At 51.4% G+C, this 23,696-nt stretch overlaps 8 protein-coding genes across 10 annotated transcripts; 2 read left to right on the plus strand and 6 right to left on the minus strand.

Annotated features, from left to right (window-relative positions):
• Positions 1-649: 649 nt before the first annotated feature.
• Positions 650-10,549, minus strand: LOC138926363 (proton channel OtopLc-like). 2 transcript variants are annotated; one of them, XM_070280161.1, is made up of 7 exons: positions 10,383-10,549; positions 7,635-9,756; positions 3,374-4,117; positions 3,202-3,319; positions 3,041-3,137; positions 2,800-2,982; positions 650-2,742 (listed from the first exon to the last, which is right to left on the minus strand). In XM_070280161.1, exons 2-7 carry the CDS (start codon positions 9,461-9,463, stop codon positions 1,439-1,441), a joined length of 4,275 nt encoding a protein of 1,424 aa, XP_070136262.1. In that variant the 5' UTR covers positions 9,464-9,756; positions 10,383-10,549; the 3' UTR covers positions 650-1,438. The 2 variants fall into 2 exon arrangements, with proteins under 2 accessions (XP_070136262.1, XP_070136264.1); XM_070280163.1 differs by lacking the exon at positions 10,383-10,549 and having other exon boundaries at positions 3,374-4,120; positions 7,635-7,762.
• A 2,438-nt stretch (positions 10,550-12,987) lies between these two features.
• Positions 12,988-14,115, minus strand: LOC138925826 (kelch-like protein diablo). Its single transcript, XM_070277308.1, has one exon. The coding sequence runs from the start codon at positions 14,113-14,115 to the stop codon at positions 12,988-12,990; it is 1,128 nt and encodes a 375-aa protein (XP_070133409.1).
• A 568-nt stretch (positions 14,116-14,683) lies between these two features.
• LOC108122770 (enoyl-CoA delta isomerase 2) lies at positions 14,684-15,721 on the minus strand. The gene has a single exon (XM_017237526.3). The coding sequence runs from the start codon at positions 15,498-15,500 to the stop codon at positions 14,718-14,720; it is 783 nt and encodes a 260-aa protein (XP_017093015.2). The 5' UTR covers positions 15,501-15,721; the 3' UTR covers positions 14,684-14,717.
• Positions 15,722-15,749: 28 nt separating this feature from the next.
• On the minus strand, positions 15,750-18,004 carry Ns3 (nucleostemin 3). The gene is made up of 4 exons (XM_017237521.3): positions 17,805-18,004; positions 16,450-17,740; positions 16,186-16,391; positions 15,750-16,116 (listed from the first exon to the last, which is right to left on the minus strand). Exons 1-4 carry the CDS (start codon positions 17,904-17,906, stop codon positions 15,898-15,900), a joined length of 1,818 nt encoding a protein of 605 aa, XP_017093010.3. The 5' UTR covers positions 17,907-18,004; the 3' UTR covers positions 15,750-15,897.
• A 144-nt stretch (positions 18,005-18,148) lies between these two features.
• On the minus strand, positions 18,149-19,797 carry O-fut2 (O-fucosyltransferase 2). The gene has a single exon (XM_017237522.3). The coding sequence runs from the start codon at positions 19,795-19,797 to the stop codon at positions 18,322-18,324; it is 1,476 nt and encodes a 491-aa protein (XP_017093011.3). The 3' UTR covers positions 18,149-18,321.
• A 132-nt stretch (positions 19,798-19,929) lies between these two features.
• LOC108122771 (mpv17-like protein) lies at positions 19,930-21,655 on the plus strand. Of its 2 annotated transcripts, XM_017237527.3 has the most exons (5): positions 19,930-20,124; positions 20,779-20,948; positions 21,025-21,158; positions 21,215-21,346; positions 21,419-21,655. In XM_017237527.3, exons 2-5 carry the CDS (start codon positions 20,789-20,791, stop codon positions 21,575-21,577), a joined length of 585 nt encoding a protein of 194 aa, XP_017093016.1. In that variant the 5' UTR covers positions 19,930-20,124; positions 20,779-20,788; the 3' UTR covers positions 21,578-21,655. The 2 variants fall into 2 exon arrangements, with proteins under 2 accessions (XP_017093016.1, XP_043065787.1); XM_043209852.2 differs by lacking the exon at positions 19,930-20,124 and having other exon boundaries at positions 20,807-20,948; positions 21,001-21,158.
• Positions 20,137-23,560, plus strand: LOC108122772 (uncharacterized). Its single transcript, XM_017237528.3, has 5 exons — positions 20,137-20,611; positions 22,761-22,908; positions 22,966-23,048; positions 23,097-23,279; positions 23,341-23,560. The coding sequence occupies exons 2-5, from the start codon at positions 22,773-22,775 to the stop codon at positions 23,497-23,499; spliced, it is 561 nt and encodes a 186-aa protein (XP_017093017.1). The 5' UTR covers positions 20,137-20,611; positions 22,761-22,772; the 3' UTR covers positions 23,500-23,560.
• Positions 21,653-22,675, minus strand: LOC108122769 (trypsin-1). Its single transcript, XM_017237525.3, has 2 exons — positions 22,130-22,675; positions 21,653-22,073 (listed from the first exon to the last, which is right to left on the minus strand). The coding sequence occupies exons 1-2, from the start codon at positions 22,673-22,675 to the stop codon at positions 21,708-21,710; spliced, it is 912 nt and encodes a 303-aa protein (XP_017093014.2). The 3' UTR covers positions 21,653-21,707.
• Positions 23,561-23,696: the final 136 nt, after the last annotated feature.

Below are 23,696 nucleotides of genomic sequence, written 5' to 3' on the forward strand. Positions count from 1 at the left end.
CAAACGAGGGGGCGTCGGGAGTTGATGGGGGGGCGTGGCTACATTATCCTTAGGCTCTAGACTCTAGACTGTGTGTGGTAGGGGTCTGGGTGTGTGTTTCTGTGAACTGTCCTACTTGGTAGGCCAGTGTGTGTGTGTTGTAACTTTGCGTTGTTGTTTTGATCCATTTGATCCTTAAAGATGATCACCTCGATTCTCTGGTGGGGTTAATGACTTCCTCTCCTGACCGATCCTGATCGGAACCTTTGCTTATCCTTTACGGTTTTCAATATATGTGTTTATGCCTTTGAACGCCGATTAATAATGCTTGTAAATATCCATTTAAGAACTCGACTCGCTCGCTAAGGGATTATACATATCTGGTATGCGGTATATAGTTCGGTTGCCTCACAACCCTTTGTGCTGATCCTTAGTCAGTCTCTCATTTATATCCTTTGTATATAAATGTATAAAATGTCTTGCAGTTCAATTGCGATCGCGAGCTCGTTCAACAATTTAGCCAACTAGATAGTTTCACATTTTTTCGATTAAATATTATGTCTGAACATATGAATTCCTCTACAGTTACGAGTATGTCCTACCATTAATCTTGTGTAGAACTCAAAAGGCAGGTCCGGGGTCTTCCAAGGACTCACAGGTAAGTGACTCGCCCGGAAACCCCAGATCGACTTTTGAGGATTCTTCTAAGTAGTTGCGAGTACGATATGGCGTATACGTAATGTGAGCTTATTTATTGCGTATACGTACTAGTGGCATTGCTTTTGGGGTTCCTCGTTTTTTGATTTCTCTCTCAATATCCTCTCCTAATATCCTTTAACTTTCCGGATATGTTTTCAATACTTTAATGAAATAGACTTGCATCCGCTTTGGTTTCTGGTTTCTGGTTTGTGGTTTGTGGTTTCTTGGTGGTTCCTTCTCCTAGAGGTGGTTGGGTGATGGTGGTTTCTAATCTGCAAAATGGTGGTTTCTAATCCTGCCAGTGGCTCTGCAAGTCCTAGACAAAACTGAGCTCATGCCCGCTCATCGCGTCGATGAACTCAAAGTGAGCGTAAACTCATTCGCCGTTGATGACGTAGACCGGACAGAAGGCCTTCTCCGTGTTGAGGCTCTGCGGCGACATGGCCCGTGCGTGGTGTGGTGCCCTCAGGGTGGTGCCATTGTCGCCGCCTTGTGCCCCTTCCGGATCGGATGCGGTAACAGTGCCGGCCTCTACCCCAGCTCCGGCTCCAGCTTCAGCTTCGCCCCCCTTATCGTCTTTGCCCGATCCGCCCCCCGAGCCCGATCCCGAGCCACTCTCACCGCTGTCCACCTCCTCCACCGTCTCCAGCTCGCCCCCGGCCAAGGTGGTGGAGCAGTAGCAGTAGGAGAGGTTCGTCTTCAGGTCCTCGCAGAACTGCTGCTGCTGCGCAATGCTCTGGATGCGCGAGCGGGCGAACTCTCACATGTACGTCGGCTTGAGCTTGTAGGCCCGCTTCCAGATCTCGCACAGGCACACCGTCGAGTGGAACCGATAGAATATGGCCAGCGGCATGGACACGTGCGTGATGATCGTCCAGGCCCACAGCCCGTAGAAGTTCAGCTGGATGGGGTGCGACTCCGCCCGCGACTTCTCCAGGGTGCTGATCGCCCACATCGCCAGGTTCACCACCAGCATGAACGTGACTATCTCCCGGCCGGGCTTCTTGCGGATGTGCTCCGGACTGACTGCCTGCCGCCGGCTGGCGTCCAGTATGAACATCGTCTGGCAGGCGGTCTGGACGATCGAGGCCAGGGCGTTGATCGGCACCAGCATGTCGTCGCTCCGCAGCGTAAAGTGTCCGGCAATCACCGTGAAGATGTTGTACAGGAACGAGCCGGTCTGGGCGCCCACCAGCAGGATATCGTCCAGGGAGAAGCTGCGATAAGCGTCGTACTGCAGGTGCCGGATCTGGATCATGCCCAGCAGGGTCGCAATGGTGGCTGTGCCGTAGATGAGCAGCTCGCAGATGGTCACCTCCGTGACGGCCATGGACACGAACTCCGGGCGGGAGATCAGCACGAAGAATATGATCAGCGAGATGATGGTCAGCACCAGGATCAGGATGCCCACGAAGAGACCCTTGTGGGCGCGGGCGCAGTCCACGGAGTAGTGGTGGGGCGAGCGCTTCATCGGCGAGCTGATCATGTCCGGGCGCTGGGGCGTGGGGCTCTGCGGCCGGGAGATGCTGCGCCACATCACGTACAGAATGGCGGCGCAGATCAGGGAGTACTCAATGGTGCACGGGAACAGGAACGGCGAAGCATCCTGCACCAGGGTGCCGATGATGTTCGTCCGCCGGCACTCGAAGATCTGGTAGGGACCCTTCAGGCCACGCGGCACCCGCAAGTGGGCCGTCGGATCCTGGGGGATGATGGCATGGCCACGCGAGTGCCCCGGTATCCTGTGCGAGATCCTCAAGGTGCGATTCTCGGGATTGTAGAAGGTCAGTATCTCGTGCTTCGTCTCCTGGATGAGGACGTTCAGCCAGACGGCCAGGTTGGTGCCGATCATGTGCATCAGGCCGAAGCGGGCGATGATCTTGTAGCGGTAGACCTTGATCTGTTCGTTGTTCAGGAAGATGAAGTACATCTGGATGAAGATGAAGGCCATCCGCGTGGCCGGGGTCAGGGCCAGCAGCACGTTGTGGCACTTGGTGTCCGGATTCAGTTCGAAGTACTGTCCGAACTCCAGGCCCGAATAGATCATGCTTCCAATGCCGAAAGCTGTAGGAGAGAGAGTTAGTGTCGATTCTTGGCAGTGGAATCCTGGCGGGGACTCACCTACGGCGCCCATGCGCAAGTAGAAGCTTCCGTAGTGGTGCTGCCTGCCCAGGGGCGAGAGCAGTGATGGTCGCCGCACTGGGATGGGCGGAAGTCGCCGGTGCATGGAGTTGCTGTCCGTGTCCGACTCATCCATGCTGTCCGTCCCACTGGCCTTTGTCGCGGACTTGTTCGGAGAAGTGGCTGAGATTTGTGGTCATGTTAGTCACCATTCAAGGGCCCATGAGTGCTATTTCCTTACCTATCGGAACTGGCAGCTTGGGTCTTCCCCAGAGCAGAGTGGCGTACATGAAGAGCAGGAAGATCATACTGCCAATGTACAAGTACAAATAGTAGACCTACCAGGCAGGGGAGTCACAGGCTTAGTTAGTGTGATTAAGTGTTATAGTCCCCGCTACTTACCTCGTAGAAGGAGGGCGGTATGTAGGTGGATATGACCTCTGCCATGGGGAAAGCAATGCCCATCACCACCAGCAGCTTGCCATAGAGGGCCGAGAAGAGCGTAGCCAAGGCATCGCCACTAGAAGAGGGACAAAGTAAGCAACACAATCCGGAATATATGTCCAATACTTACGCCTTAACCCTCGGCATCGGTGGATAGACGAACGAGGGGCGGTGGGTGCGCTTGATGGCGGGCAGCACCGGGTAGTTGGTGAGCTGATGCGAGTGGTACAGCGCCAGCTGCCCTCCGTCCGCCTGGCTGCTCATCGCCGGCTGGGAGCTGCTGCCGCCCGGCGAGGACGGCGGGTCGGAGGATCCTCCGCCGCCACCTCCGATGTCCCTGTCGCCGTCCCCGTCCCCGCCGCCGATTATCAGGCCACTGGGTCCGGGAGTCTCCTGGATCTGGCTGCGATGCGGCAAGCTGGACTCGTCGATGGTCACATGGTGCTGGGAACCGGAGCGGGCCGAGACCCTGCCCGGGGAAATGGCCACCACTGGCTCAGCAGCAGCTGAGGATGCACTCAAGCCGGAAGCTGTTGCTGCCGCCGCGGTGGTGATAAGCAGCCGCCGTTGCCCGTAACCGGGACTTCCGGCCGGGTCCGAGGGCGGAGGCGGTGGTGGAGCATAGCTGCTCGGCACCGTGGGCGTGGGCACCCGGACACTGTGGTGCGTGTGGTGGTTCTGGTGGTGCGGATGCTGGAACTGGTGGGGCAAGTGGTAGTGGTGATGGCTGGGCCTCGGCTGGCTGGTGACCGTCACCGGCTGCGGCGGCGATGGCTTCTGCTCGTCCTGGTAGCTAACGGTGGCCACCGGGGGCTCCGGCTCTGTCGGCTCTGCGTTGCCGGGGGCGGTGGCGGTGGCTGTGGCGGCGCTGGAACTGCTGCAAGTGGAGGTGGTGGAGGAGTGGGAATAAGTCGGAGAAGAAGACGAGGAAGACATGAGTGGTGGTGGTGGTAACTGGTGGTGTTGGTGGTGCGACCGACGTGGGCTCACTGAACCACGGGATTGGGATTTCAGATCCGGCACCCGATTTGCAGACACAGATACAGATGAGCCCGAAAGCCAGTAGCGACTCAGATACACAGATACATGGATAACCCATAGACTTAATTAAATAATGGTCTCCCCTCCAGAACGCCATGTATATATGGGATATGTGGCATATAGGAATCATGAATATATATAGTCTTTTGATCCGATGCCAGACATTTCCGCTGATACATTGAACTTGACGACTTGAACTTTAAACTGCCGATCAGCGACCTGAGATAGTGACATGCTAATGGGAGGGGGCATCTCTGGACTGCGGCAGTGGCCTTCCGGAAAACCACCCACTTATAAATCACCCGTATCCACCTACCCCACAGACAGTTCTTTTAAATTGCGCTTAATAACAGGTACAGATACAGATACAGATACAGATACAGATACAGATACAGATACAGATACAGATACAGATACAGATACACCGACAGTTGCGAATAAAAAAAGAACAATCCCAGTGGAAACAGAAACTTAATGAAAAGTCCCCATCCAGAGCGGTCTCCACGGGCAATTGAAACTAATCGCCGTCTAGTGGACACCGCATGAAAGTACAGTGCGTTTCATGACCATAGGATTTGAACTATTAACTTTTCCAGGGAAGGGCCATAGTTTCAAGGGAGAAGAGTCCTTTGTTGGCAACTGGCAACTGCCATGTTGGATGCCTTATGGATGGGATCCCTCAGATAAGTTTACACTGCCAGACCGCACTGTACCTGAGCACTAAAGTGAATATAGAGTGATGTGCTTATGTTTAGCTCATCGTGTTTGCTGGCCAAATGGAAATATGAAACATTTTTCAGTACGTGATTGGGATGTTTAATTAAGACGGTGGGCGGCATGCACATGACACATGACAGGTGGATAGGTTGGATGGAGGTTGCTGGGATAGAGGATGACGGATGGCGGTTGAATGGCTGGATTTCAATCTGAAGAGGTCGCATCCTGCTTCACACGCCCCCCACACTTCAAACCATCCACACGCATCATTTGTTTGCATTCAAATCGTATCCAAAATCCGCAATCCCCATCCATGGCGGCATCATCATTACGCCGTATGGCATTGCACGAATGCCCCGACTGGTGGCAGGGAGGGGGGTGGCTTATAAATAACCTTGACATCGGGACATACAGGGACATGCCGGGACACCCAGAAGAGGAACAAAGCAGTGGTGCTGCACCAGCTTTTGGATGAGTGGTTGCAATTGTGTGGGTCATGCACTCGAGTGCACTTGTAATCTGATTTCTAAAAGTGTGCTGCATACTTTATGGCGTCCTTTCCACAATTTCTTCTTGTTTTTTTTGTTGTTTGTTTGTTGCTGCGGGGTTGTTCACCCCAAACAAGCACGCCATGCCCTCGACTCGACTGTTGCATAAATGAATGAAGAACCTGCACCTGCACCTTCACCTGCACCGTTTCGCGACCACAAAGCTCGTGCCACCAAGTCACGGAGGTCGTCGACAACCCGCTCCCTCATTCACGTTCACTGTACAGTGAGCACTTGTACAAGATGTGCCGCCGTGCCTTTATGATGCAAAAATAAAAATCCGATACATATTGGAAAAGATTAACCCCCAAGAGGCCTGGTACTCCTCTTTAGAATCAGACCAAAATTGTCCAAGATATAACCTCCACAAGGGGTCAAAGTTGCATGCCCCACATCATCCACGCCGGATTATGGCAGTTACTATCTCTGACGTCGAAAATCATGATTCCGAGCCGGACAAATCAATCCGAAAAGCACGGTCGGCCATTATCCGGGTTCCGGGCAACTTGTCCGTCAATTCCAGCTGCTAATTTCCGGACCCGGCCGGGGTGCATCAAGAATTCATGAGTGCGAATGCATTCACCCCAAAGTTGGACAAAGGAGGTTTTCAGCTTGCAGCTCGCTGGCCTGGAAATGTCCATTACGGGTGCTCGCAAAACTACAAAAAAATAAGAAAAAAGGCAGAAAACCACATTGGCTGCAAAAATAAAGCAGGCAATGGCGATGGCGATGGCGACGATGTTGCACAACCAGTAACGAGCAACCAGCAACTTTCAATTGACCCATTTAGCCGAGGCCGGGCCACCTCCAGAGCAGGAGAAGGAGCAGTAGCAGGAGCAGGAGCCAGAGCAGGCATCCTTGTAGGAGGTGTAGCCCGGGGCGGCATAATGGGTGTGCGGCAGCGACCAGACACACACGGAGGCGATACAGGTGGCGCACAGGTGACACCCACGGAGGCCGAGGACAACAACCTGCCATCCCAGGCATCCTCCGGCTGTCACCTTTCACCTCAGCGGCCGCCTTCTTTTCTGTTGTATTCGTGCGGCAACAATTTGTGCCTGTGGAGTCCGCATTGTGGAGCCAATCGAGCCGCCCGGAGAGGCAGCGGCGAGTGCAGACCGGGCGTATACGCAATTCAACTGCCGCATACGCCGTGTGGCCTGCACTGAGAGAAAAAATGCCAACAAATGGGCGATAAAAACAGAGTCAAAGGAGAGTTTTCTAAAAACATTTAAAACATTAATTAAAACCATTAGTTATTTAATTAATAAACTAAAAAAATGCATCCTTTTCCCCCAGTGAAGAATTGCCATGTTCGACGCCGGCTTTGGCGCTATTACTGGGGGGCCCAGGACCAGGCCCAAGCCCAGACCCAGTCCCAGTCCCAGTCCCACTCCCAGGCCCAGTCCGGCTCTGTTTACGGCGTATAACTTGTGAGGGTGTTGCTCTGGAAACGTGATGTTTAATTAATGCAAAGTGGAAGGAGGCTGCAGACAACGCCGAAACGGAGCAGCGAAGCGAATGCAGATGGAGAATTACGTGGAAAAGGTGGAGCCGGAGTGGGCGGATGGGCAGGAGGAGGATGCCAGAAGCGAAGGCAACATGAGCACATCAGTTAAACAGTTTTGTTGGGCTATTAGCAGCGACTAATGGAGGCTGACGACGCGAATAGTTATATGAGATTCCGGGGGGAGAGTGGGAAGTGGGGAGCTTGGAGCTGGGAGCTCGGGGCTGAGGGCTGAATGCTGGGGATGATTATGCAATTAATGAAGTGCACGACGAGGACGACGAGGACGAGGAGACTGCCAAGCAGGCACGGAGGAACCTTGGAGCACCCACCCAACAAGATGATACAGTTAGATAGGCGAGGGAGGACATTCTCAAGGAATCTCCAAGTAAATCGCATGCTTTCCCACTCGAGAGACTTTTGTGCCCAAAACGAGAAGCCCTGGAGGCGTCTCCAATCTACTTTACGGACTTTAATCTGCTCTCCACGCTTTCGAAATCCGTAATCCGAACTACTAACCGCCCTAGAATTATCTAATGCCCCCGATATCAATGTCCAATCTCAGAGGGTTGACTCACCTGATCTGTTCCTTCACTCCGCCGGCTACGGAGACTCCGGCGGCGGCGGCTGCTGTCTCGGCCAGCTTCGGCGGGCTGCTCACCATCGGGGGACTGCAGACGCGCGGCGGCGTAGTGACCCGGGGGGGACTGTGCATCTGACGAGCCAGTTCCGGCGGCGGACTCCGCATCAACGGGGGCGAGGGCATCGCCGGCGCCCCCTCTCCGCCCGGGGGACACTGGAGGCGCGGCGGGCCCGACTTGCTGGAGCGAGCCGGGCTGCGGAGCTGGGGCCGGATAGATGTTGGGAATTGCGAAGAGGCGTGCGGCGACAGGACGCCAGGAGCAGTTCCGGATACGACAGATCCAGTGCGGGATCCGATGCGAGAGCCGGCCTGGGAGCCACTTCGTGAGCCTGGGACCTGGGAACGTTGGCTGCCATTGCGACTGGGGCCGCGACTGTCCGGTGTAGGGGATCCGCCGGACCCGGCTGACATGGAAACGGAGCCGGTCAAGCCGGCCAAGGCTCCGCTGGCGATGCTGGCCGCCCGGGGAGAGCTGATGCTGTCGCCCGGATGTTCCGGAAGGGAGACTCGGTCAATGGAGAGCTCGTCTGTCTCCACCTTGGTCAGCTCCTCCTCCTCCTCGTCGAGTTCCTGCTCCAGGGGCGGCGGTGGAATGAAGCCACGATCCTCGTCCAGCTCAGCAAAGTGCTCTGGAGGCGGAGCAATGATGGAGGAGGCCGAGTAGCCGTTGCTGGGTGGCGTGGTGATGGTTGTCGACTCGTCCTCGTTGTCCAGCGAGCGACTGTAATCCTCGCGAGCTCCGCTCACTGGCTCCGGTAGCTGATCCGGTTCAGGCTCAGCCTCTGGCTCTGGTTCTGGCTCCGGTTCCTGATCCTGCTCCAGCATTTCGGGAGGCGGCTGCTCGGCATCCAATCTGGCGTGGATTGGCGGAGAGTTCGGCTGGGACTCAGCCTCGCCCTCGCTCTCCGAGGAGGGGGTAAGTGGCGGTATCGGGCTGGCGTGCTGCGCGGGCGGCGCCACCATCCGGCTGATGTTGAGCTCCGGACGGGGGGGCGGGGTCACTGGCGGTGAGGGCGACGTGGAGGGGGACTTCGTGAGAGGGGGCGTCACCTGGCCGAGATTGCCCTGAACGTAGGAGAGATTGGACGGAAGAGGTGGCAGTGGTGGTGGAGGGCCATCGTCCTCCTCGTCTTCGTCCTGGGATTCCTTGGCTTCGGGGTAATCCTTTGCCGGTTCCGATTGCGGTTGCTCCTCCTCCTCCTCAGCGTCGATTTCCTGAGGCGGTGGAATGGCAACCACCTCCTCGGCGTCGTCAGTTTCCTCACCCTCGCCATCGTCATCGGTTCGGAGCCCGGCGTCCTCCATGGGCGATAGCGGCGGTGGCGGTATCAGCTCTAGTTCCAACACTGAGTTTATGGGCGATCCCGGCGGAGAGCCAACACCGGCTCCCTCCTTCGGCGGCTCGTCCTCCTCGTCCTCTTCGTCTTCTTCGTCGTCCTCGTCATCGGCCGCCGACTGCTGCTGTGGCGGCGGAGTGGGCGTCGGCGGAATGTCATCAGTTTCCGTCAGTGTGGGCAAGGGCTGGCCCAGCAGTGACGGTGGTGGCGGGGGCGGGGCCACCAGGAGCATCACCTCCTCGGCAAGGGAGATTGTGGGCAGTGGCGGTGGCGGCGGAGGGACCACCTCCGCTGTGGCTGTAGCGGCTGTGGTGTCCACCTCCTCGATGTCGGAGTCGATGCCCTGAGCAAAGTCCATGTAGAAATTGTCGCGGGAATCGCTGCTCCCGCGTCGCAGTTTCAACGACAGGTCCGGCGAGCTGTCCATCTTGCTCGCTCGCACTCTCACTCTCACTTCCGCTTCCGCTCCCCCTGGCTCTCTCTCGCACTCTACTGTTTTGCTTTTCTTCCTTTTTTTTTTCCTCAAAGAAATTCCTCAACACTCCCAGCGGATGTGGAGTGGCGGCCTCTGGCGGCTGGTTATCGCTGGTTTTCTTCGCTGTCTTTGGCTTTTCCGCTAACGGTACTTTGAACTTGGATGTCCTTCTGATGAAGAGTTACTTCATTTTTGGGCTTTTCACTTGATTTCACTGCACACGCATATTATCCCTGTGTGTATCCCTGAAAATGCACAAGGAAGTGTCAAAAACACGCATACACACACGCACACACACACACACAGAACAGCAGCACAGCATCCTGTTCGCTCTCTCGCTCGCTTTCCTTCTACCACATAATCTCTCTACCACTATTTGTTTTCAGGGGAGAGGCGTGGGCGTTTTTGAGGGGCGTGGCAATGCAATTTGCTGCGCATTTGGCTTTTTACGCAATGAAATATGTGCGAATATGGGAGCGTGGGCTGGTTGGTGCCTGTTGTGCCCGTGTGTGCGTGTGTAAGTGCGTAGTAGGCACAAGGATGAAGGATGAAAGGATAAAAGAGCCACTGATTCTATGGCTGTCAGGCAGCTTGTCAAATTATTCCTGAAGAACAACAACATTCTTAGCACTCGGTTTTCCTGATTTCTGAGACAACACTCGCCACTTCAGGAATGTCCTACTTTCATGTTTACATATTTTTTCTCCTCTTTACCACTTTCGGCACAATTAAACCGTTACAATTTCAGAAAGCTTTCTGATATCAACTATACTACAAGGTTGTTTTATCTATCTTTTTCTCAAGCATTACTCAGATGCTTTTTTTTTAATCACAATAAAAAATATTTTACAACAAAAAAAAAATAACAGACTTTACTCGTTCGTGATGTTGTGTTCCGGTTTCCGTCGAATAGTCTCCGGTGCACATCAAAACACACGGACTCCTGGACGAAAAATAACGGCTTTATTTCAATTTCTGCAAGTTCGTTCGAGCTTCGTGTGCTTCTCGACTCTGCTCGGCTCCGCAACGACTGAGAGAAGCAGAGCACCCCAGACCCAGCCTCCCCTCAGCAGCAGCATAACTGTGGATCCATGCGAAAACAGAGGGAAGCTCGTGCCAAATTTAACTGCGCCACAAAACACTCTCTCTTGACGGGAGAAAGAGCCAGAGAGAGAGAGAAAGTACGCCTCAACTACGCAGGCGGTGAGCTGCCAGTGACCGGATGGCGGCGGGCGGCAGGGAAGGGGGTGGTGTTCCCAGAGAGGCGCCTAGCCCGGAACGGTGGTTGTCGAACTACAACTGCAACGTACTTGACCGGGTTCCAATAGCATTGTTTGCCAAACTTTTGAGTTTACCGTAATCGCAATTCTGTGGCGTAGAAGCGCCGGATTAAGATGAAACTAGGGTAGAAAGTCAAGGGCCGGGCCACAAGACTGTACTGAGGACTTATAAGAAACACACAAGAATGATTGTTATCAGTAAATTATATAGCATACTTAATGGGATAACTTTCTTCAAAGTTGGAACTAAAGACAGAAAACGTTTAGATTATAAAACAGATCTCTGTTTTACGTTATTCTAATATCCTTATCAATTAAATCAAGTAAAAATGATATTGAAACTGGAAAAAATAGTCTTTCTATAACATATTTCCTTCCCATTGTGCCGTTTAGTCATATCAGCTGTTGTACCGGGCGTTTGAAATAGCGTAAAAAGCTTTACTGTTTGCGAGAGAAATGCTGTGCTATGGAATGATATGAGAATCCTAAGATACAGCTCGTTTATTTGGAGCAAACAAAAGAGATGGCAGCAATAACAAGAACATCAAACGGGAGCGGACCGGTAATCACGGAAGTGCGCACGCCAACCTTTCTCCTCTCTCTCACCCTGCTCAACCCCCACGCCCGTCATACCCTTCCGGTTTCACGCAGCGATTGACCGTTAGATGTGCTGGAATTTCAGCTAACAACAAGAGTAACAGGCCGGGAGAAAGACGGTACCCTTTTCATGTGGAATGTTTTGGGAAAACATGACAGCTCGTACTGGCCCATTGTATTTTGTATACTTTATTTTTATTCTTTCCGCCTGCGCGAAGATAAAACGAAGCAGAGCCGAAGCAAGGAAAATAGGACTTCCGCTGGGAGTGCCAACTCCCTTGTTTAACCTTATAACGGAACTGCCTATGCCAAATATCTATTATTTCCAGCAACAGGTTGGAACTTAAAAAAAACAGCCATTATTAATTAAATCGTTAAATTTAGAACACAATTTTCAAAATGTCCCGATTGCCCAAAAGTATGCTTCAAACTTAATTTTTGCCCCTTTGTTGATCTTCATTCCAGTGGCTATCGATTTACTCCCATCACTAAAAATTTAATTTATTTATTGTTTATTTATGTAGAATGTGTAGGCTTTTAATAAGCCGGAGGTTAAGCCGGTGCTTCAACTTCAGAATAGCAGCCTCTCCTAATGCCGTTCTCCAAACAAAAAAATAAAATAAAAAAAAAAAATTGGAAAAAAAAAATTTTTTTTTAATTAAAATAAAAAAAAAAATTTAAATAAAAAAAAAAAAATTACAACAAAAAAAATTACAACAAAAAAAAATTACAACAAAAAAAAAAACAACAAAAAAAATTACAAAAAAAAAAAATTACAACAAAAAAAAATTACAACAAAAAAAAATTACAACAAAAAAAATTACAACAAAAAAATTACAACAACAACAAATTACAACAACAACAACAACAAATTACAACAACAACAACTAACAACAACAATCAATTACAACAACAATCAATTACAACAGCAATAAACTACAACAACAAATTTTACAACAAAGGCAAGCAATAAAACCTGCACGAAAAAAAGAATTTTCCCGAGTTTTCAGGCTTGCTTAAGTGCCACCTATGAGAATCGAGGAGGAGGGCGCTATTTTTTAATAAAATATTATTTATTTTTATTTATTATTAATTTTTTTTTTTATTGAACTGCCACCAAACTAAAACATTTTCGGCATTGTTATGATATGCAAAAAAACCGTAGAATTTTACCCGTCGTTGGACTATATGGCACCCCTAAAAGTAGGCAACAGAAATGGCAGTGGAGGCATTTTAAGATTTAAAATTTGTGAGTTTAATTAAGTTATTCAACAAACATAAAAGGAAAGACTGGAAATAGAAAGACTAATAAGATACCATCTACCTAACATCTATGTATGTACCTATCCTTATAGAGAAGCTAAATCCATTAAAAAGCTTAGATTCAAATTAAACATCATATATAATTTCCGTAAAATATTTAAATTTTGTTACATAGGTAGCTATTGCCGTGTACCTCAATGATCGATAATATTAATAGATAATATAATAGATAGTTTTGTAATAAGAACAAGTTTGAAGGATATCATTATATCCTTCTATCCTTCTATTCTATTTTATCCTTCTATCCACGCTAGGTGCTGGAGTATCATCGGGGTTTTATACCACCGATGTACCACCTCTTTGTTCGTCTTTCAATGTAAAGATAATATCCACTTCCAAGTCCTCCATCTGGGATTTTCCCGAATCCTCTGGTCCGTCACCCGACCACTCCTCCTGCAAAGATTCAACATAGTCGGCAAAGTCAGTAGCCGTGAACTGATGCGTGTGGGGGAATCTGGACTTCTCGTGGCGAACATGGTAGGAGCACTTGGGGTGGTACTGCCACTTTCGCGGGTACACCAACTGGACAAACTTGCGTCTGCACATTTCCATAAACTTCTTGATATCGTGCTGGCAACGGGAACCCATAAAAGTCACGGCGTCCGATATGCGATCCATTGTTTTCGGATCCTTGTTGAAAGCCAAAAGCACCGGATCTTTCCGACAGAGCTCCTTCTGGTCAGGGTGCACGGTGGAGTTGCGCAAGCTGACCAGGAACTTCATTGGCATATAAGGGAAGCGGACGCAGTCCATCAAGCGTTGCAAATGTGGCAAGCGCTCAGATACCAATTCTGGGCGATGACCTACCCATCGCAGAACAGCAAAAAAAACTTCCATCTCCGAGTTGACGCCCAGGGAGTCCAGCAACAATAGTTGCTCCAGCACCCCCACCTCTAGGTCAATGAAGTCCTCACTGCCCACCAGTGGTAGGAAGTAATTGCGCACCCTTCCAAGCATAGTTTCACGTAGTATTCCAAGCTCAGGTAGGTTCTGGGCCTGCAGGTAGCACCGGAAGGCTACTTTCTCCTGCACCGATTCGTGGCACATTCGAGCCCAAAGTGCATCATATAAAATCTCGACCTTAAGGTGTTTGGCGGCCTGGAGAGTCGGCACCACATTCTTCAATTCCGGGACTTCCGTGGTACGCATCCATTTGTAAAGCATCTCGAAACCAAGGGCTGGCACATTTTTTTCTTCAAATGTAAACTCCTGGAGACGCCAGTCGCGTGTGGCGAACCACACGGAGTAGCACTTGAGCAGACCGGGAATGCAGTCGAAGTGAGTGTGCTCGCCTATCCATACACAGGTGGTGGCACATAAGTTTTTGGCCAACCTCTCCTCAGCTAGAGATAGCAGTGATGGCTTCGGCGGCTTGTCGCTCACAGTCTTTGGACATTGATTCATTTTCAGGATAGAGAAAAACGATCGCAATGGAATTTCAGTGTTTTTTTTGGACATTTTCTTCCAGTCTGTGTATTCTTCGTCCGAAAAAGTCTTCCACTTGAAACATGCCAATTCACAGGATTCTATAATGGCCTCTGATGACGGCAAGGAGGAGGAGGAGCAGGACGGGCCATCCTCCTGAGATCCAAGCTCACCCGTAATGGTCTGTGTCGCGTCAAAACAGTAGTTCGATTCATTGCTCATGACTTTGACCTTTGCTTTAGTTTCCTCCAGATGGGGGGCGCCGTCGCCAATCATTTCGGTTTCGGAAATTTCCTCAGACATATTTTTGTAGATGGGAGCCAAAGTGGTGTCGGAGCTCCCTAGATCAGTTACCTTTACAATGTCAGACATAATATTGAATATAATGTTATCCCTGCTCGATTCACAGACTACTTGTTGGATTCTCCCAGCCTACTGGAAGTTAATCCTTTGAAGAAATATTTAAGATTATGTTCAAGATGCAAGTTTCGACATTAATATCCTTTTTTAATTTTAAATTTTATTCAAATTAGTTGTTTAGAATTAAAAAAAAAGAAACCATTTAATCTACAAAATACATCCTACAGCTTGGGCCGGGCTAGACGACGTCGCTGGGAGGCCAGAGGAGTGGATTCCTCGCGCAGTTCCGCCAACAAGGCGTCTCGCCAGGGTCGGAGCATTAGCTTCTTCGTAGCCAACAGCGATGAGGGCGGCAGATGCGAATACTGTTCTATGCGGTTCCAAAACTCCTGGGGATCCTTAACAACGCCAGCCACCAGGCCACTATTCCGAGCACTTCCAGCATCCGCTTGCTCGCCCAAGAGCAGCAGCCCCCGGATGTGTGGAAGCGTCCAGTTAGGACCAACTGCCGCACAGGAGTCGAGGTGTGAGAAGGCGGGATGGAAGGTGGCTGATTCGGTGGCATAGACCAGGTCGCACAGACTGGAAACGCTAAAGCCCAGTCCCAGGCATCGACCATCCACAAAGGCCACCAAAAGTTTTCTATAGCCCAGAAGCTTCTTGGCCAGCGAGCGCATCACAAAGTTTGCCGCCTTCTCGTGTATGTACTGTTCCTCCACCGGATCCGGATGATCTATAGCTTCAGAGGCCCGCTGCCGGGTTCTTTTCACCAGCCCCTGCTTCAGTTCCAGGGGATAGGAGTCGCCGCCGCAATCAATGGAAAAGTTTCCACACAGAACCACTATCCGGATATCTTCATCTTTAGTGGCGAGATCCAGTGCTCTCATTAGCTCGTAAACGGTGCGTCGCTGCCAAGTGGGTCCGAACTGAATGCGTAGCACTCCGGGAGAGATGCGACCCACCGAAAGCTGCCCGAAGTGCTGGAAGTCTGCGCCCGCGGCCATCGTCGTTCGGCGACGTTCAGATAGAGACTGCCTCTTGCTAATTCCAGCAGAAGACAAGACCTGCCGAGAGATATGTTTATCAAGCGATCAAAGTACAAAAACGCACTGCACCCTCTCACTCCTCCGGGCTGGAGTGGACTAGTTCTCCCCCTACTCCCATGCATGTGATCATATGCTGTGTGTATGCGATATGCAAACGAGCGAAGCCTCCTCCTTGACTCCCAAACGCGATTAAGTGGCTGTGGGAGGTTATCGACTTATGGGGGCAATTACGCACTCCGATCTTTCTTTTTTTTCGCGAGATAACGCTCTGGCATTTGTTTTAATAGCTAGGAAAGTCTAATGCTAAAAATATACAGGGTGCAGTTTAATAAATAGTTGCACGTCCAACCAGGGATTAGTGCTCGTCCAAGTGGGAGAACTTTTTGCGCAATTTCTCGCGGCGTTCCTTCTTAACGTGGCGCCAGGGCTTTGCCATCGGGTCGGCGGCGGCCACTAAGGATCCGTCATTGCTCAAGCGGACATGTGGAAAGTTGGTACGGCCCTTGACATGGGCGTGGTTAGGCTTATCGTCGAAAAACTGCTGATCCAGAACCTTCGCCTGGCTTTTGTCAATCTAAAAACGAAAAGTGATTATTAGGAAGTAGTACTTTACAGCCTATGAGGTTTGTGATGGAATCCTTACCCTCATGGCTCTCTGTTGCTGGCTGGGAAGCTGCGACTCCTCGATCACCTTGCGCTGGCGCTCAGGGAATTTGTGATAGTCCTCCTGGACCACCGAGGGCGGTCCCAGGGAATAAAGCAGCTTGCCGTTCACATAGTCCTTGAGCACATAGCGAGCGGAACGCGCTTGATCCGGCTGACCGTTGGAAGTCATGAAGCCTCTGTTGTCTGTAAAGAAAGGGGAACGCTTATATGAATGTACAAAGGACATACAAAAAACACTCACATCCGTAGGCCAAAAGCAACTCCTCCGAATATGGCGGACGATTGGGATCCTCTCCCTCCAGGGGCTTCGCTATCACGATGCCGTACTTATCTTCGAGAACATGGCGCGGAATGCGTTCACACAAGAGATTAACAGCCGGGACGTGGTCACGCATCTGATCGATAGGCAGGATGCCATTGAGCAACATGTCGGCCTTGGTAAGCACAAAACTGGGCATAACCAAGCCGGGGCAGTCGCACAGCAGGATGTCCTTGTCCAGGAAAAGTGTCTGGAAGCGTTTTGTCTTTCCCGGAGTGGCCGAAACAGAGACCTTCTTGACCGTCATCAGGGAGTTGATTGTGCTGCTCTTTCCCACATTCGGATAGCCCACCATTCCGATAGTCACGTGCTGCTCTGTGTGCCTCGGCCCAAAGTAAATGTGACGCAGGAACTCTATCAGCTCCAGGCGGGATAGTACTCGCGAGCTGTTCTTATCGGTGGGAAGGCAAGGTAGCTTCTCCTTACAGTCCATAATCTTCAGCTTCTGCTCGATGGCTTCTAATGTTCCCTGCCACTTGTCCAGAGACTTCTGAATCTCTTCGGCCGCCGTACGCAGCTCCTGTACCTCCGCTACGTTTTCCTGCCGAGCTGCCTCTGCCTCGCGTTTCAATTCCTCCTCTACCTGAGTAGCAGAATAGAACGCTGTGCGGATGCCTTCGCCGTCGAAATATTCCGCCCAGTGGCGACGCTGCTCAGCCGTCAGAAGGTCTGACTTGTTGACCAGGATCATATTCATCTTGTTAGGATTCACTTCCTTAACATAACGCTCCAGATCGACGCTGCGGAAGAGCAACGGGTTGCGGGCATCGACAATTTGAATCACCACATCGGAACGCTCAACGACACGCCACAACTGCCGCCAGAACTCAAGGTTCTTCTCGTAGGGCGTCATGATGATCTCCTCGTCCTCCTGAAGCAGAGCAAGATCTCGACGCCAGTCGAGAAAGGCTTCATTTTCCGCCCGTTCTAGCTCCTCTGGTCTGGTGTTCTTATCCCATTTGGGGCGTCGCGGAATCTTCAGCTGGTCACGGTGTTCATGGTGCTTCTGGTGCATCTTCTGCTCCTGTGTCTTGCTAAGCAGTCCCACTCGTTGTTTCGGGTTCACGAAGGTGATGTTCAATTTCTCCGCTTGGAACTCTGTACCGGCCAGCTCAGCCGTGCGCAGGAAAGCCTGGAAGGACGACTCCTCCGTCACCGACGATAGATTAAGGCGGCCCCAGTCGTAGCCGTCCTGCAGTTCCGTGGTGTGAAGCTACGGGAATTGAAACATTTTGTTTATTATTTTGGATTTCTATGTGTTTCTACGCACTACGCACCATTGTGTCGTTGTCCACCTTCCTGCGTGGCGTGTGGCCAAACCGATCCTTGATCAGCTGGCGTCCCAGATTGGGCGTGGCGCCCTTGTTTTTCTTACCCATTCTAAAAAAGGTAACTACCGTCTAAGTAAAATAATTCTTTCAAAATAAAAACACGTGCAATTCTTTGCCTTTCCCAAGTTTAGTGATGGGAAAGAGCTGCCACCTGGTTGGACAATTCGATGGTGGAGCCAGACGTTGGGGTTGTATATTGTGCCAGACAGTTAGAATGGATGGCGCGTAAATTTGAAAAACTTGTATAGAAAAGTGTATAAAAGGCAAAATGTATAAAAAAGAACGTTGAATAAAGATTATTGATTTATTTTTTGGTACATAATCGCAGGTTGTTTGGAATATTTGTTGCAGTTTTGATAAACGTGAACTTACAACTAGGATTCGAGTAATCTTAGCAGGATGGAGAAGATAGTCTCCATAGCTATCGGATTCTTAGTACAATATTTGATAACACAGCGAGAATTCAGTACAAATCATCATCCTCCTCATAGTCAATCTCGCTGCCATCATCCCAAACAATAGGCCAAACCGAATTTCTGGAGCAGGCGCCTCCTAGCGCCCTGCAAAAGGTGTTGAAGGTACTCGACTGCGGAAACCCGAGAATCTCCCGCTCTTCGTAGATACGGTACGTGAATGTGCTCTCATATGTGCCCACAAAGTACCGGGCATATGCACACACTAGCTGGTCCACCACGGCCACACCTCCGTCCTTCAACTCCCGCCGCTGGGCATCTGATTCCGGCGTAAAATGGACGAAACGGAAACGGTAGAACAGTTCCTTCAGCTCCATCAGCTCATATGGAGTAGCATCGGTGGCCATGAACACGGTGGTGAGGTTAAAGCCCCTCATTAGTTGCTTTGCCTGTTGGGCAGCCGATTTTAGTGTGGGAGTGGTCGCTTCTCGGGACCGCACAAAATCGCCGCGTCTCAGATGGGCGCAAAGGTAGTCCCCGCCACGGGCATTTCGCTTTGGGCGTTCCAGCTCCCACATGGCCGGTCGCTGCACTCCGGTATCCTCATCCTTAGTGGTTAGAGTCTGTTTCCTGAATTCGGCAGCAACAGTGCTGAGGCGCCGAGAAAAACGCATTGAACGACGAGCCAGCCAGAAGTGTTCGTCGCCCCAGTGGTCGTGGAGCACTGTCTCGGCCGAGAGCACAGCATAGGTACGCATGTCGTCCGCATCATCGGGTCCGCTTGTGTCCTCAGCAATAGCCTCACGGAGCAGTTTCTCTAACAGCCCGGCGCTGCCCTGGAAGCGGACGCAATGGAAACGCTCTACCCGCAACTCCGGTTGCTGGAGAATGGGTCCGCCGGAAAGGGATCTCTCGTTGCATGGCGCATCCGTAATACGTTCAAACTTGTCCCTAAATATTCCTTGCTCAAGCATATGGTCGAAATGCTGCAGGCGGAATGCGTGTGCTACGTGCACCAAGGGAGCGCCTGGGCTGCCAAACAGGCGCTGCTCGGCCAAAAACTCCTCATAGTCCAGAACCGGGGCATAGCGGCGAAGACTCTCTACATCAAAGAAGTGGCTCCAGGGCAGATTGCTCTGCCGCAGGCCCTGTGAGTTCCAGTGATAAAGTCGAGGCCAGGGGGGCAGTACTAGGCGCACGTTTCGGAAGCGTTCCTTGTGCCGTAGGCGCCGCACGAAAACTGCCATGCGAATGTATACGTCACGTCGGAGATTGAAGCCCTCGGAGAGATTCACGTCGTACAGGATGTAAACGACGCCTCGTAGACGAAGTACTGCCGGCGGACAGGTGTCAGGCAGCGGCAGAAGCTCCTGGATCAAGTGCCTCGAACAGGTAGCATCCCGGCGACGGTGGATTTTCCTCGTTAGGACGGTAGACTTGTTGCGGTAGGCGGCCGTTAGCTGGAAGAGGATTAGGAGCAGCAGTAGAAACGCCAGGGACACTGTCCCTGGCCACCGGACTCGCATAGTGTTTGGTTAATTTGTTTCCGGCGCTTTTATCCAACAGTTTGCGGATTAGAGTGACCATTTACTCGAAAAATAAAAAGCCCGGCTGCTGGGGCCGTCACCAACCACCCCCACCCAGTAAGCTTGGAAATGCTGGCGATAATGACAAGCAGCTGACTTTAGCAAAACACGGCTGTTTGGATTTTATCGCTAGTTACGCGAATGACGGCGGGCGCGAGATGTGGAGCCCCGCACAACCACAGTACAAATTAGGATTTTAATAAGTTAGACTAAGGCTAGTCCAGGCCCCCATATACATTTCCAAATTCCCCGTCCCCACCCCGCCAAGTAAGTAGAAGCCCCAGCAACGCCAACAGCAACAACAACAGCAACGTACCAACAACAACAGCCTATACGGTCCTGCTCTTTGTTAGTTTTTAGTTTACGAGCGACGTAATCTGTTTGCTTGATGACTGGCGTTGCGCCAAACGTGCCGTTATTTTCCATTCATGCGAAATCTTGGGGAAGAGCGAGCGGTGGTCGCCCTCCCCTCTGGCTCTGTTACATAAAGTCCTTGTGAGAACACTTCCGCCAGATGACACGCACTCTCGGAGAGCTCTGCCGTCACATTTGAGGGTCAATATCGGCGCAAAGAGGTTTTTCCCCTGCAAACAGAATGCATTGGACTGGTTCGTGCATATTGATGCACTCGGAGTGGGCCTCGCATGTTGCTCACCATGTTCGAAATTAGAAATTGCCTCAGGGGGGAGGAACTTTTAGTTTTCGTGCGGCATCCACCGCGATCAAGTGCCGATCCAAGCAGTCAGAGAACACAGCAAGTATCCCACCAACCCGTTAGCCTTTGACCATGGCCAGCTCCCCTCCTCGCAGACTCTGACCTTGGCTGGGCCGTTTTTAGTTTTGTTTGTCGCTGGCGGTGCTGTTGCTATTGCTGTTGAGGATACAGGTTGGACAGGGAATTGACTTAGATCCTTTAAACAGTTTTCGGGATATGGTGCCGCAGTCGGTTAAGTTTATCCAGGCATCTCTGTTCCGCATTCAGGGAGCCGGCAAGATGAAGATCCATCCCATGGCCAGGGGAGCGCTCACCTATGCTGTGATGTGGCCAACAGGATGTCTGATCCAGCAGGCGATAGAAGGCAAGAGTCCGCGTAAGTACAAGCATCATGTCGTGGCATCTGAACCTCCTCCTTCACCTCCCAGCCTTCATCCAATGCTAAAACACAGGGGACTATGATTGGGCCCGGGCTCTTCGGTTCAGTCTTTTTGGATCCCTCTATGTGGCGCCCACTCTGTACGGATGGGTGCGACTCACCAGCGCCATGTGGCCGAAGACCAACCTGCGCTCCGGCATCATCAAGGTAAGGGCGCCATCAGCTCGGGGGAAACAAGCTTAAGCTCATCGCAACATTTTCAGGCCGTCACTGAGCAGCTCTCCTACGGACCCTTTGCGTGCGTCAGCTTCTTCATGGGCATGAGCCTGCTGGAGATGAAGACCTTCAGCCAGGCCATTGAAGAAACGATAGAAAAGGCGCCGCCCACGTATAAGGTAAGCTGCTTGCAGAACCTGCTCCATTAACCTCCCGCACATTGCTCATTACTTATCCATACACCCATCCAGGTGGGAGTCTGCATCTGGCCCTTCCTGCAGACCATCAATTTCTCGCTGGTGCCGGAGCACAACCGCGTTGTTTTTGTGAGCATATGCAGCCTGATGTGGACCATCTTTCTTGCCTACATGAAATCCCGCCACGAGAATACGCCGGCCGTCAAGCAGTAGCCTCGCTTTAAGTAATCCAAATTCCTTGTTTGTTGTTCTTTAGGCCAATTGTTGAATTAGATAGAGATAGATATATATATTGTATGCAGAGGTATTTAATTGTGGGGTGTACGAAGTGTCATTCCTAGGCCTAGGTGAGGGCTGGTGGCGAGCGTCCCACTACAAGTTGCCCGACCCATAGCGACGACGGGGTGGATGAGCTGCCCACGGTAGTCACAATCCAATCGACGTATTCCGACACCTCCGTGAATACTCCGGGAAACGGTGGTCGTGCGCACGGTTTAATGCTCCAGGATACGATTCCAATTTGGGTGTCCGAGCTGGTTAGCAGCAAGGGTCCTCCGGAGTCGCCACTGCACTGGCCCTTTCCGCCCTCGGGCACACCGGCGCAGATCTGACTGGAATGCAGCTGCTCCTGATGACGCTCACTGCACTCCTGGTCGCTAAAGACTTGGAGGTTGACCTTCTGCAAATTTCGCTGCACCACGCCGCCAGTCTAAAACAGGACAAGGTATAAGAGGACTTTCTAAAGCCATCAAGTTAAGCCCATACCGCATTTAGACCCCATCCCGCAAGAACAGCACTAGCATTTCCAGGTGTTTGCTGACGAGGCTCGGGGAGACGCACCGGTTGGGCCCGCTTGTTCATGGAAACGTAATCCTTTAGCTGAAGAAGAGCTATGTCGTGGACATACTTGTTCTGGGGATCGTAGCCAGGATGCACGTGGATGGCAGCTACTTTCACCAGCTGGGTGGTGTTGCGCACCAGCCGCTGGCTGCCGTACTGCACATCCACCTGCTCTGGCTTAGATCCTCGGACGCAGTGGGCGGCTGTGAGTACCCAGTAGGAGTTGAGCAGTGTGGCGCCGCAGGAGTGGTTGCCACTCTTCGAACGACGCAGGGAGACCACAAAGGGAAACTCGCCGGGCGCCGCGGTGGTTCCATTCACGATTTTTCCATCGTTTTTAAATGCGGCAGCCAAGACGAAGGAGACCTGAAGGCACAACGCGAGCCGTGCACTCGAAGCCATGTCGGGATCTATGTGCACGACCCGCCAACGGAGCTGGGTATTTATGGGGCCAATGGGTGGGACCCGCATTTATACTCTGCCTTCGAGCTGGCCATGCAGGTGGTTGAATTATCCATGTTAATGAGATGCATACTTCGCGATTGTGATTCCGCAGGCCGAGATTGCAATGGCAGCCCCACTGCTGTGGCAGAACTTCAAGGCGCTCGTCACCCGATACCCCATAATGCGTGGCATGATATCATACAGCCTGATCTGGCCCACGGGCAGCCTTATCCAGCAGACAGTGGAGGGCAGGAGTTGGGGTGAGTAGTTGCTGCTGGTCTCTGCTAGGAGGAGGTCCATTCTCGCAAGTCTTTCAGGTACCTATGACTGGTGGCGTGTCTTGCGCTTTAGCATGTATGGCGGACTCTTCGTGGCTCCAACACTCTACGGATGGGTCAAGGTAAGTGGTGATTCCACCAGCAATATAAACTTATTGATGGTCCCCTAGGTCTCCAGCGCCATGTGGCCGCAGACATCTTTTAAAACTGGAGTGATCAAAGCGGCGGTGGAGACGATATCCTATACGCCCGGTGCTATGACATGCTTTTACTTTTTCATGAGTCTCCTTGAGTCCAAGACGGTGGAGGAAGCTGTGACCGAGGTCGGCATTAAGTTCCTACCTACATACAAGGTATGTCAACTATAGAAGAAGATTCCTCGTTGCATCTTATGTTATTATTATCGCTCCATAGGTGGCATTGTCGGTTTGGCCCCTGGTGGCCACCATAAACTTCACGCTAATCCCGGAGCGGAATCGTGTTCCGTTCATCAGCGCCTGCAGCCTGTGCTGGACCTGCTTCCTGGCATATATGAAGCATCTGGAACACCACGAGGTGGACACAGCCATTTAATGTGCCTAGTATTGTTTCTGTAATAATATTTTTTGAATAAAGTAGCCATTTAATGTAAGGATAGCTCCTGTGTGACCAGCTTCTGCGCTTCCATTTGACAGTGTTGGTAAACACGTAGCCAGCATTTCTATCCCTGGATCCATGGCGGCATCTTTGTTTTATACTTGTTTTTTTTTTTGATATTGCATTCCACAAAA

This window comes from Drosophila bipectinata, chromosome XL, assembly GCF_030179905.1.
Source record: "Drosophila bipectinata strain 14024-0381.07 chromosome XL, DbipHiC1v2, whole genome shotgun sequence".
In the NCBI taxonomy this organism is placed as follows: Eukaryota; Metazoa; Arthropoda; class Insecta; order Diptera; family Drosophilidae; genus Drosophila; species Drosophila bipectinata.

Bases quoted from the DNA above. Each gene is read 5' to 3' on its own strand.
- O-fut2 (XM_017237522.3), bottom strand. From the start codon at position 19,797: ATGCGAGTCCGGTGGCCAGGGACAGTGTCCCTGGCGTTTCTACTGCTG.
- LOC108122770 (XM_017237526.3), bottom strand. From the start codon at position 15,500: ATGGCCGCGGGCGCAGACTTCCAGCACTTCGGGCAGCTTTCGGTGGGT.
- LOC108122769 (XM_017237525.3), bottom strand. From the start codon at position 22,675: ATGCGGGTCCCACCCATTGGCCCCATAAATACCCAGCTCCGTTGGCGG. The intron at 22,074-22,129 runs GTATGGGCTTAA...GTCCTGTTTTAG, and splicing joins CGGGATGGGGTCTAAATGCG to ACTGGCGGCGTGGTGCAGCG.
- Ns3 (XM_017237521.3), bottom strand. From the start codon at position 17,906: ATGGGTAAGAAAAACAAGGGCGCCACGCCCAATCTGGGACGCCAGCTG. The intron at 17,741-17,804 runs GTGCGTAGTGCG...CAATTCCCGTAG, and splicing joins AGGTGGACAACGACACAATG to CTTCACACCACGGAACTGCA. The intron at 16,392-16,449 runs GTGAGTGTTTTT...CTTTCTTTACAG, and splicing joins GTTGCTTTTGGCCTACGGAT to ACAACAGAGGCTTCATGACT.
- LOC138926363 (XM_070280161.1), bottom strand. From the start codon at position 9,463: ATGGACAGCTCGCCGGACCTGTCGTTGAAACTGCGACGCGGGAGCAGC. The intron at 4,118-7,634 runs GTGAGTCAACCC...CACTTGCAGCAG, and splicing joins GGAGTGAAGGAACAGATCAG to TTCCAGCGCCGCCACAGCCA. The intron at 2,743-2,799 runs GTGAGTCCCCGC...TCTCTCCTACAG, and splicing joins CTTGCGCATGGGCGCCGTAG to CTTTCGGCATTGGAAGCATG.
- LOC108122771 (XM_017237527.3), top strand. From the start codon at position 20,789: ATGGTGCCGCAGTCGGTTAAGTTTATCCAGGCATCTCTGTTCCGCATT. The intron at 20,949-21,024 runs GTAAGTACAAGC...GCTAAAACACAG, and splicing joins GATAGAAGGCAAGAGTCCGC to GGGACTATGATTGGGCCCGG. The intron at 21,159-21,214 runs GTAAGGGCGCCA...CAACATTTTCAG, and splicing joins TGCGCTCCGGCATCATCAAG to GCCGTCACTGAGCAGCTCTC.
- LOC108122772 (XM_017237528.3), top strand. From the start codon at position 22,773: ATGGCAGCCCCACTGCTGTGGCAGAACTTCAAGGCGCTCGTCACCCGA. The intron at 22,909-22,965 runs GTGAGTAGTTGC...CAAGTCTTTCAG, and splicing joins AGTGGAGGGCAGGAGTTGGG to GTACCTATGACTGGTGGCGT. The intron at 23,049-23,096 runs GTAAGTGGTGAT...ATGGTCCCCTAG, and splicing joins CACTCTACGGATGGGTCAAG to GTCTCCAGCGCCATGTGGCC.
- LOC138925826 (XM_070277308.1), bottom strand. From the start codon at position 14,115: ATGAATCAATGTCCAAAGACTGTGAGCGACAAGCCGCCGAAGCCATCA.